Source organism: Balaenoptera musculus, chromosome X (assembly GCF_009873245.2).
Source record: "Balaenoptera musculus isolate JJ_BM4_2016_0621 chromosome X, mBalMus1.pri.v3, whole genome shotgun sequence".
In the NCBI taxonomy this organism is placed as follows: Eukaryota; Metazoa; Chordata; class Mammalia; order Artiodactyla; family Balaenopteridae; genus Balaenoptera; species Balaenoptera musculus.
The window spans coordinates 120,917,538-120,929,715 of NC_045806.1; the positions used below are offsets into that span (position 1 = coordinate 120,917,538).

Below are 12,178 nucleotides of genomic sequence, written 5' to 3' on the forward strand. Positions count from 1 at the left end.
TTGCTTTGAAATTTAGAAACAAATTTTATTTAAGATCTGAAATACAATTCCTAAAATATCAACTTCTCCAGAAAACCGTGGCTACACAATAATGCATTGCCTCTATCATGTTAGAACGTGCATTAGACTCAAATACAAAAACCATGAAACAAACCACCATCCTTCAACAACTTGAGCAAAGATAGAATGCCTAAGGAACAACATAGATGGACTTGCAGAGGATGGGCTGTTTTACTTCAAGCACCATAAAAAAAAGAGCACAAATGCATGGGTTTTCGGGTATATACATTAAGTTGAACCTTTGGCACTAGGAATCAGGGCATTTTTTTCACGTAGCATTAACACATATTAGAAAACTGTGTAGTGTCAAAGGGATAGAACCACCAGCATTCAAGCAATGTTGTCAACTAGGCAATAAAATGTTCTACTGAATGTTTCTTCTTTGTCTAATTACTGCGTACACTGGTAGCAACTTTGAAATGAGAAAAGGAGCTTGCACTCCTTTTATTTTCTGTTTAGAACAAAACAGAAAACAAACTGAAACATAAGCCCTGTTATACATTAACAATTTTAAAGAACATCAATTATACAAGAAAAAGACTAAGAACAAAAAGAGTGTTTACAGATACCAGACATAACAGTGAGTGGTCAGTAGACCCTCACAGGGCTTTGCGGTGGTACTCAGCAGAAGCCACTTTATAATCACTGGCAGTAAAGAGAGACGCAGCATTCTTTGCCAGATATTTTAGGAAATCATGCAAATAGCCCAACAGTAACGCAAGGCTCTTCTCATCAAGGGGCGTGTATGCCAACATCGCTCCAATTCTTACAAATAATCTCAGTAGGTGTGGCGCCCCATAAACCTGGGACATCGGCGCATCAGGGTGAGCCAAGAGGATTTCGGCATACTGGGGCCTCTCAAATTTGTAGAGCAGCTGAGTGCCCAACATCACATTGAAATACTCTTTTATTCCTGCCACAACTTCATTAACTGCATACTCCTTATTATCAACATTTCCCTGCGATTTCTTGCAATTAGCATACTCTTCCAGAATGGCATCTACATTTTTCTTAGCAGGGAGTTGAAACAGCTGCTTCTGCCTGGTAACTAAGTCCCAGTCCTCAACAAGCCATGGTTTTAATTCTTCTGGAATCTTCACTTTAACTTCCATTCTATTCTTAAATGCCTCCTCACTTTCAACGGTGGGGTCTGCCCGGGCCCTTTTCTTCCGAGGTGGCTGAGGTGCTTCGCTGGTGCTGCCACCATCTCCGTTGCCAGGGGTCTTCTGTTTGTTCTTTCTTGTCTTCCTCACGGACCCTGAAGGGGGGTTCTCTGCAGAGCGACCCCCCCATCTGCCTGGGAGTGCTGCTTCCAGATTCTTCTGCTGGGGACCAGCTGTCTTCTTTCCCGAGGAGGCCCCTCTCATCTTACTTCTCTGCATGTTGCTTCTAGTTGGTTTTTTGAAGTTGTCTTCGTCTGCAGATTGTTGTCCACGAGTTTGAGAACCCTGCTTTCTGGAACTCATTCAACCCTGTTTTTATTCCAACCACTGTAATATATAAAGTATTTTACTTGGTTGTTTTCTATGGCGAACTTTAACACACCGTGCTTCCTAAAAACCTATCAAAGCACAACACACGCTACTCTCTTGGAATTTGGATTTCAAATCCTATTTCAGGGCCAACCAATTAATTGTAAGTGACTTACTACCTCTTCTCTCTCTTTGATCCTCACTACCACCCACCCACTACTCTCAGCCCACCCAATCACTCATCAGACCTGCCCATAAATTAGCTTTTCAATGCCACTCAAAAGACAGGAATATAATTTTAGCGAAAGAATGAATTAAACTACAAAAGGCAGTGGAACTGAAATTCAAGACTTCTGAACAGGAAAATGACAAGATGAAAGAAACAAGAAAGATTAACTTAGGTGGCTGAAGGCAAAATGAGTAACAGCAAAGGTTTTTCTGTAAGTCCAGTAGGCCTGAACTAAGCTGATGACAGAGTCAAGAGAAACTGAATATAGAACTTGGTAAATGAAGGAGAGGGAGGAGTCAAAGGTGCCTCCACAGTTTTAAGCCTGAGTAATTAATGAATTAATAAAAGCACTAATTTTTAATGGTTAGTTTGGAATCAGCAATAAAATAATAGGAGCGCCCGATCTTATTTTTTTTTTTTGGGAGAACACACACCAAGTTTGACTGGGGGGGAAGCAGAGTATTTACAGAGGCAGGTAGACGAGAAGGGAGTCACACAAGTTGGGGAGATGGTGGGTACAAGGCAGACAAGGATACAGAATGACCCCTGCACCCACCCTAACCCCAGGAACCCCACCCTAACCTCATCCATTCAGTTAGTCATCATACATTACTGCTTATCTGCTTCTGGACATGTACTATGCTAGGCGCTAGGGATTCGAATATCTAAAGTGACAATTATAAAACAACAAGGTTAGTAAAGTGATAGTTATAGGCACAGAATATTTTCGGAGCAAACAAGAAATGCTACCGAACACCACTTTCAGCAATAGCTTGTTGGAGGAGATAATAAATTGTTGAGGGATAAAGTCAGTGATGACTGCCAGGGTTTTGAGAATGGGTGATTAGGTCATAGTATTATCACCAAATGAGACTGCATCTAGAGGAGAAGGAAATGGATTAGAGAGGAAAGAAGTTCAGTACTAGATGTAGTAAGTGTGAGGTATGGAGTTAAACAAATGACTCTAAAGCTTAGGTGAGAGGTCAAAACCAGAAATGGAGATTTGAGAGTAATCCTCATATAGCTGGTAGTAGAAGAAAAACTGAACCAAGTACAGAGTTCTGGAAAAACCTAAGAAAGAATGGTATTTAAGGGGTGAGGAGAGGGAGAGAGAGAGAGAGAGAACAAATAAAACAAAAAGGTCAGAGCAGCCGTATGAGAATTAGAAGAATGTTATTTTGGAAGCCAAAGTAGTTGAGAGTTTCAAGAAGGAAAAGAGATAATCTACACTGTAAAATGCAGCAGAGAGGGTTAGTGAGATAAAGATGAAAAAACAGTGTTCTGTGATTCTTATGGTATGACAGATTAAACAAGTCCTTTGACTTACGTAATCCTCTTCCTTCTTTCCCTTCCAAAAACTCCTAGTGTTTTCCCAGATGGAATCTTACAGATCTTCTGGGATGTCTGGAGAGATGAGGTGGGAGACACAACCTAGAAAGGAAAGCAGACATCAGCAATGAAGATAAACTTTTCTGAAATACTGGGAAAAAAATCTAATTTAAAAACATGTGGTTTACAATTGTGATATCAAAGAAAATACATGAGTTCTGCTGTTAGACATACTTCTACTTCAATAAGGCTCTGCCATTTATGGGTTGTGAGGCTCTGGGCAAGATATGTAAGCTCTCTTAGCCTGTTTTTTCATCTATGGAATGTAGCAAATTACCCCCAGCCTTCACAGGTTCTTGTTAAGAATTTCATAAATACGATGTGGCTGAACAGCTAGCACAGTACCTTGCAGGAATACCTGCATATGTGAACATGGATACAAGGATGTTCACTGCAGGGGTGTTTGTAATACTGAAGAACTGGAAACAAATATTCTTCAACAGGGAAATGGTAATAGAAATTATTATGTATGCACACCATGGAAGAACATTCAAATGAATTAAGCAGAGATTCATGTACTGACATGGAAAGATGTTCAATTATACACTATTAGGTAAATAGGCAAGTTGCACAATAATGTGTACAAGAGGATCCCAGAGATAGCACAAGTGGAGAAATAACAATATTTTAGACAGTTTTTATGAACAGTGAGGTCCAATTTCTATGTTTTAAACTGATGTGTATAAAAATACATAGGAAATTTGGGAATTCCCTGGTGGTCCAGTGGTTAAGACTCCGCGCTTCCAATGCAGGGGGCCTGGGTTCGATCCCTGGTCAGTGAACTAGATCCCGCACGCCACAACTAAGACCCAGCGCAGCCAAATAAATAAATAAGTATTTTTAAAAAAATACACAGGAAAGTAACTAGATGAATAAACACCACACCATTAAAGCCAGGGTAACCTCGGGGAAAGAACGAGATATGATGGTGGGCAAGCCTTAAACCAGGTTTCTCTGGTAACTACAATTTTAACCCACAGAAAAAAAGCCCTTTTGCCAATCGCTAGCCCCTAAGATTATGTGGGCAGGTGTCAGGGAATCCGTGAAGAGGAAATGAGGTGAGAAATGCCAGAAAACTAGAGCTGTGAATCAGGGAAGCCAGTTATTGGCGAGAGAGGCCTGGCTTCTATCACTAAGCAAATGATATCCTCTGACAGAACACAAAGCTCTCAGCAGAAATCAGAGCAAAGGTGCTCCTCAGAGAGCATCAAGATCTGTGAATACAGACACTGACCCTGTGGGAATCAGAAACTTTCTGGCTGAGAGGGATATATAGACACATCCTGTGAATGATCAGAGAGTGGCCAGTGTTTCATGGCATTATATTGTAAGCTACCAAGCTTACAAAGTGTTTCTAAAAAAAAATTATTGTGACTGGGACAGAGGGGACACAGTATGTGTGGATATCAGAGAATTTAGTTAAGTTATATAGGTGAAATCCAGAAAGCCTACCTGGGGGCTAATAATGGGCAGACCTTCCACAAAACAAGGGTATAGTTAAAATACAAACTAAAGAAAGCAGAATGACCCAGTGCCAACCAGACTGTAAAACACACAGAAGTAGAGCCAGGCTGCACAGGAACTCTTTTGGAAGTCACACTGGTCATCAGCAATTCCTTAGTGAGGAACTTGAGAATGATCCCTGAACCTACTGTATATCCTTGGCATTGATTACATGTATTTATGCACAAGAAAATTACAACAAGGAGTTCTACCTGGCTCTCATTAAGTGGGTGAGTTCCATCATTCTCTACAAATTCTATTTTTCATATAAAGTCCCAAGTTGAATGAAATACCTGACATGGTACAGAAAAATACCCACACGAGTCAAGATTTTTGCCCAGACTGAATAAAGCCAGGGAAGCAGCCTTTCTAAGAATTGTCTCAGTACCTTTATTTTCATCTGAGTATCCTACAGATCAAGCAACTATTACTACCTGGAGTAGGAAGCCAAACATCAGAGGGAAGACCCATCCTTTTGATGTCTGGCTCCTACCTGTAATACAAATTTATGGAGTTTCATTAGGGTCACTGTACTTTGTACCTCCCTTCCTAGAAGCTTACATTACTCCACGGCTTGGTGGCAGACGTGCTGTGCATATTCCTCATTAAAAACGTTAGCACTATATATTGCTTTGAGCTGTTTTAAACTTCAAATCTGCCAGTTTCTGACTTTATTAACATCGTTTACTGGCTTTGTATACCCACTCTTAACTCCAATCATGCTTCCTCCCTTCATCTCCCTCATCTAAATATCACGAAAGTCCCATTTCCTCTTTAAATTTCCTAACTACTCTAGCCCACCTTTCACTCCCATCGCCAGTGTCATATGAAGCCGTTAGTACTCCACAGCTTAGTATTTAAATGTTTCATGTGTTAGTTTTGCTTATGGAACTACATCATTAACCTCCATTTGCCATAGGCCTTGTGTAATATGTATCTTGTGCTTTTTGCAGTAGCACTTAGGTCCCTGGTGGGTATGGTATACATTAGTGAATCAGTGAGGAGGTGATCCAACACATGGGGAAAATGGAAGCACAAATTAGGGACGACAGTCATCAAATATTTTTCCACTTGTTCCCTACAGGTCAGCTCTAGGGTATGCCAGATATTGAGGAAACACATCCGTATGTTTGCCTTAGTTTTCTATCTTCAATTTCTGTGTAAATACTTGGAGGTAACCTCATCCTGGTATTAAATCAGATTTTCACTTAAAAAAACTTGCTATTACAACGGATCATTTCCCTATGTTAGTAAGGTTATAATCCGCATACATCTTGAGAGCTGTAGGAGATCCACCAAATGGGCATACTGTAATTTACTTAACCACCCCCTTTCTGGAAAGTGACCCTCCCCCTCAATCTATCCTGTAAGTAAAATATCTTTTGCCCTCATTATTCCTTTAAGATTCCCAGATGCAGATTTAGTAGGTTGAGAGGTAATATGTTTGTTGCCAAATTACTTTCCCAAGTTGTAGCAATTTTCAACCTCACAACTCTGGTCGGCACCGTCTATCCAGCACTGTAAATCTGATAAGGAAAACGGGTGTATCTACTCAGCTTGTATTTTTTATTAGTGGTTTTGACATTTAAAAAATGTGTTTCCTGGCCAGTTATATTTTACTTGTCCTCTGCCCATTCATTTTGAGTTGGTTCTTAATGAGTTTAACATTTACAGTTGTTTATCAATTATCATATTGGGCAAATATTTCCCCTAGTTTAGTGTCTGATAAGATTAAGATTTGTATGATGAAATATGTGGTTTTTCCTTCCATTAAGCTTAAAGATTAAGATGACATTTTAATGGATTTGTTTATATTTTAATTCCTTAATCCACCCAGAAATTATTTAAATTGTGAACTGAAAATATATATTCCTCCCGCCTGAGTAATTAATTTTGTGGTAGCATTTGAGTAATAGTTCCTTTACGTAATTATAAATACCAGAATATATAAAGATGTGGGCATTCTCCCCTCCCCACCTCAATCCCAGAATGAGTGTGTATGCTTTCAAATCTTTTTATGTACACATTCACACAAAAACCTACCTTTAAAACTAAATGTGTCTGTTCATATTGTGAATATGTATCATGCATTTACTTGATTTGTCTTGACAAATGTGAGATACATATTGCTCCCCACCTTTTCTCACTTTATCACGGCCATCTATATCCACACATACCTAGCTCATTCTTTTTAATATCCGCATCATTCTATAATCTCCACATAATATAATTTAACCAGCCCCATATAAATGAACATTTAGGTTGTTTCCAATACTTCATTATTATAGAAATGCTGTAACAGACATCAGTGTACAGACATATTAGCATGTTAGGTTAAGTATTCAGGACATTCTCAGCAGTGGAACTGCGCAAAGGATTTGCTTATTTACAACTTTGATGACATACAGGCAAATTAATTTGTAAAGAGCTGTTTTAATTTGTACTCCCAGCAAAAACGTTAAAGTTCATTCACCCACACCTTCAGCAACACTGGATAAACATCTTTTTGGAAAAAAAATTGGGGGGTCCAATCTAGTATGTAGTAAGATGTTTTTATTTGCATTTGTGTGATACTGAGCATATCTTCAGACATTCATATGTATCTTTTTCTTATGTAAATATTTTGTCCTCGTTTCTACTAGGTTGTTTTGCCTCTTTTATTGACTTCTAATAATTAAATACTAAGGTTTTTTGGTATGTTGGAAATATTTTTTCCAAACTGTCATTTTTCTTCTAAGTGGGTCTCTCTGTGTGTATAAGAAACACGAATGTGTCAACCTTTTCCTTTGTGAACTTTGGCATGTCATGCGGGGGGAAAATGCTCCCAAATCAATATTCTAAATGACTTCCTATATTATTTCTCAGTATTTTTATAGTTTCTTCCAAATATACAGCTAATTTTTCCTAGTATTAATTATTAGAGCCTATCCTTTCCCCACTGATTTGAATTGCTGATTTATAACATTCTAAATTCCTAGAGGTCTATGGGTCTTTTAAGGTACTCTCTTCCCAATGATTTTTGATTATTCAATTTTTAAAGGTATCACTGTTACTAGGTCATCTGTTCTGTCACAGTGATGTCTGTTCTCACACCAGTATCAACACTGGTTTAATCATCATAGTTTAAAGATATAAATATTGCCCTGGAATAACACTTGTAAATGGGTTCCAAGGATGTTTGATGCAGTATAATTTGAAACAGCAAAACACTGGAGTCAACCTAGAGGACTATCAATAGTGATTTGGCAAAACAAAATGTGGTTTATCCATTACATGGACTATAATGCTAGTTAAAGGAATGCCACTGTGAATGGAATCAGAACTCTATGAATGGATGTGAAGATATCAAGACAATTTGTTGAATAAAAATAGCAAGTTGCAAAACAATACCTATAATGTGACACCATATTTATGTAAAAGAAAACACAAAACAATATTTTATATGTATCCATATACGTTTTTTAAACAGGTACATAATCAGAGATCTCGAAGGAAACAGAACTGATAATAGTGGTTAACTCTGGGGAGAGTAAGAGAATTGGAGGTATGAGAAAAGGAAACCTGGGCCTACTGTCATATTTTAGCTTTTTACATTACAAGGAGACTGATTCACATGATCAATTATGTGACTGAAGATTTATATTAAAATACACATATTTAAAATTCCTAATGATTTTCTGATGTATTCTTATCCATGGTTCTAACACACAGCTAGACTTTTCAGTTAATTATCATTGTATGTCGTATACTTTGTAGGCATTCCATTTGAACTGGTTTCCTTCCCCCCTTCTAAGTTCTGCCCATCCTCAGAGGCCCTGGTCAAGGTCCTTTTCCTCCTTGAGGCTTTCTCCATTTCAGGCTACCTTGACCCTTGTCTTCTCTGAGCTGCTACTGGCCTAACAGTACACCTCCCTCCCTTTCACCTTTAATCATTCTCCAAATGGCCTCCTGTAAAGGGGTTCTGTGCCTACCCATCTGTTGCATCTTTCCCACCAGGGCAGTGCCCTTCTCTGCAACCTAGTTTTCAGAAGAAAAAAAAGTAAAAAGGAAAATATCGTGACTCCATGGGAAAATAAAGCTGTCAAGAGACTGAAAAAACTTCCTTCATCTCCTCATGCAAATGATGGGCCATTCAGGAATACAGACTCCAAATGCTGACATTTTTGTGTATGAATGTGTCACAAGTGAGTGTGAACAATATCTCCAACAGTTTGTTGGAATAAACCTTTAAATGCATATACACCATGTCAGTTACATTTATATCAATTCTGGATCTTGGAACACTTCCTTTATGTTTAACAGATATTTTTTGAGTCTGAGACAAAAGAGGAATGATATAAAAGCTGTTAGCAGACTGAATATGGTTATGATTTACTAGTTAAAATTATAGCTCCTGGAAATTCCCTTATAAATAAACATGATCAACATACTCAATATCTTTCTAGATTGTTAGGGTAAGTCAGAAGTTATAATTTCAGAATTCAGTTCTAGTAGTAACTGCTGCTTCTGGAAAATCAGGAGAGAAACCAACAGTATTATTATTATTATTTACAACTCCAAAAAGGTATCTACTGCTTTTATTAACATGTGTGTGCACATGTGCACGTGTGTGTAAAACAGGATGAAGAAGGACTAAGAGTCATAATTATTAACTCAAACACTTATATGTGCCAAACAATGTCCTGTAATTTTACATGTAATTCCCTCAACAATCCGATGAAGTAGGAACTGTTATTATCTTTATTTTACATATGAGGAAATTTAGAGACAAAGCGAGTAAGTATCTTGCCCAGGATCACACAATAAGTGGCAGAGCCAGGATTTATATTCAGGAAGTCAGTATTTGCTCTTAACCACTAAATTATGCTGCATATGGGATGCCACAAAGTAAAAAAAAAAAAAAAGGATGTATGGAGCTAACTATAGGGGATCAATTACAGTATCTTTTATCAAGGAATGTAAAATTATACAGCCCTCTGTTGTTTAGGCACTTTCTATACTGGAAGCACAAATGGACTTAGCTCCATCCTTCCCTTCTTAGAATGTAGAGTGCTTTCCTAGACAGGCGCTTATTAATCCTCAAAATATTCCTGGACAGTTAGGAAGGTTATGTGGAATTATCTTGTTTGCAAACTGAGGCCAGGAGAAGGGAGGCACTTACCCAAGATTCTGTAATCAGGGATGTTCTGCAATCAGGATCAGATCTTCTGATCCTCACTATTCAGCAAACTTAGCTTTTCTGATGGTAGCCTAGAAGGTCAAACAAGGGGACAGGAAAGGACATAAAATAAAAAGATATGAGATGAACGTTTTCTTTTCCATCAATGCGTTTTATCACACACAAAGGACACCAAAGCTGATAAATAATGTACAAGTGTTTTTTTCCTTTCTTGTGGTTACATTTTCAAATTTACCTTATTGTACATTTACCCTGATTTTTGATAAAGTAATTTGTTTTTGCTTTTTTAAAGTACTTTTTATTAAGGATAATTTCAAATGGATAAAAATGTAGGGGGAAATAATATTATAAACCTATGCGAATGTATAATCCAGCTTCAACAATTACCAACTGAAGGCCATCTTGTTTTATCTATAACCCCACCCACTGCTCCCCCCCACTCCGTTTTTTTCAAGCTCACTGAAGAGCTGACTTTCTGTATTTTATTATGGAAAATTTCAAACATATACCAAGGTAGACAGAATAATATAAGGAATCCCATATGGCCATCACTCAGCTTAAACGATTAACTTAGGGCCAATTTTGTTTCATCTATACCCCTCCCCACTTCCCCCTACCGCTGAGCTTATTTTGAAGCAAATCCTAGACATCAACGTATTTTGAAGCCAATCTGAGACATTTTATTATTTAATCCATATTTTCGTATATTATCTCTACAAGCTAAAGACAATTTGAAAACATAACCACAATACCATTACAACGTCTAAAACATCGTCATTAATTCCTTAAAAAACATCAAATATCGAATCCGTCTTCAAAATTTCCCGATGCGTGTTAAACATTTTTTTTTTTATAGTTGGTGTGTCCGAATCAGGATCCAAACAAGGCCTACTCCTCGCATGCGGTTCACCTCCAGCTCGCTCTCATTCTCCATCTCTCCCCACCCCCACGCCGCTTTTTTTTTTTTTAACTTTTCAATATGGAAAATTCCAATCCCCGCTATTTTGAGGTAATTCCCAAATAAATTATTTCATCGGTAAAGATTGATACGTCTCTCTTATATCTCGAATTTCTTCTAGGGAAGGGGGTGATGGGCAGGAAAAGCACTGTAATGAACGACTTTACATAATTTTATGCTTTTTCTCATTCTATTACCCGGGTTTTTCTCTCCACAATAATAGCTAATATCTTCCGGAGCCAGGCTTCGTATTAAGTTATTATACGCACTACATTACCTCGCTTTCGTATATTACACGCACTAATATACAGCACACGCCTCGGAGGCACACGTCTCTGAGGTAGATACTATTATTATCACCACTTTACAAACATGGAAACCGAGACGCAGAAAGAACAGCAGCCAGCCCAAGCTGGGCGTTGGCGAGTAGGAATTTGAATCTAGCTCTCCCCGATTGTAAAGCCATTAGTTAATCTTGCCTATATACGCGACGATAAGAGGAAATCGTCAACCCTTTCTCCCCACCCCCACCCCGAAACCTGAAACGAGAATCCAGCTCTTTCCAGCAGCCGACGTGTGATGACTGCCGACCCTCCAACCGCCATAGTAAAGCCAGGTTTCTCTGGCAACTGATATCCATAGGCAGACACGTCACCCTGGAGGCGGGTTTATGCCCTCCAGCCAATCACAATCGTCTTGTCTAAGTTTTAGAATGTTCTATAACCAAATGATTGGACGAAGCGCACCACGTCAACAATGACACTTCGCCGCAGTAAAGGCGGGTGCTAGCAGTCTGCTTCTTCACGGTTAAGGCTTGAAGCAAACCAATCACCTTCCTCCTTTAGTGCGGGCTCTGGCCAATGATGTTCGCCCTCTTAGGTTCTTAGCCCGCCCTCCAAAAGCGCGACAGCAGTTGGGTCATAAGTCTATAGGGCAGGGTGTTCACGTGGCCTACTTTCACGACCCAGAGTTCCCCAGACCAGAGGTGTTTTTTTTTTTTTTTTTTTTTCCTGCAGGGAGGCATTATGGGTTTTTTTTTTCCACTGGGAAAGGAAGTGTCTACGTGGCCTGCGGAAACAGGATGGGCGGAAATGAGCTAAGGTTCCCGCGAGTGGGGAAGCGCTAGGTCAAATCTGGGGCCACGCCCCCGAACCTGTTGCACAACTCTTGGAGGAAAAAAAAATAAGGTAGAGTGGGGGTTTTGATGTGTGTGCGAGTTGGGGTGCGGGGGAGCGCTGCGGGCGCGCAGTGTCACGGCGTCTGCGCGCAGGCGAGCCCACGTGGCCTTGGGGTTGGCGTGTGCGTGAACGCCAGGCCTCGTGGCGCTGGAGGTAGCTGGTGTGTGCAGGCGTGCGCCCCTAGCGTTGGGGCCGGTGTGTGTCCCGAAG

At 39.4% G+C, this 12,178-nt stretch overlaps 2 protein-coding genes across 4 annotated transcripts in view; one reads left to right on the plus strand and one right to left on the minus strand.

Moving 5' to 3' along the window:
* MORF4L2 (mortality factor 4 like 2) overlaps positions 1–12,178 on the minus strand; it is a 12,733-nt gene continuing 555 nt past the window's right edge. Inside the window, exons 1-4 of one of the 3 annotated variants that reach the window (XM_036839835.1) lie at positions 11,330–11,440; positions 9,815–9,903; positions 3,089–3,192; positions 1–1,550 (exon numbers count right to left, since the gene is read on the minus strand). In XM_036839835.1, the coding sequence (XP_036695730.1) occupies positions 660–1,526 (867 nt within the window). In that variant the 5' untranslated portion in view covers positions 1,527–1,550; positions 3,089–3,192; positions 9,815–9,903; positions 11,330–11,440 and the 3' untranslated portion in view covers positions 1–659. Of the gene's footprint in view, positions 1,551–3,088; positions 3,193–9,814; positions 9,904–11,067; positions 11,260–11,329; positions 11,441–12,178 lie in introns of those variants that run through there. The other 2 variants (XM_036839837.1, XM_036839836.1) reach the window with 2 other exon arrangements.
* TMEM31 (transmembrane protein 31) overlaps positions 11,769–12,178 on the plus strand; it is a 23,525-nt gene continuing 23,115 nt past the window's right edge. Inside the window, exon 1 of the mRNA XM_036839839.1 lies at positions 11,769–11,977. The gene's annotated coding sequence lies outside the window, so the exon portion shown is untranslated. The remainder of the gene's footprint in view (positions 11,978–12,178) is intronic.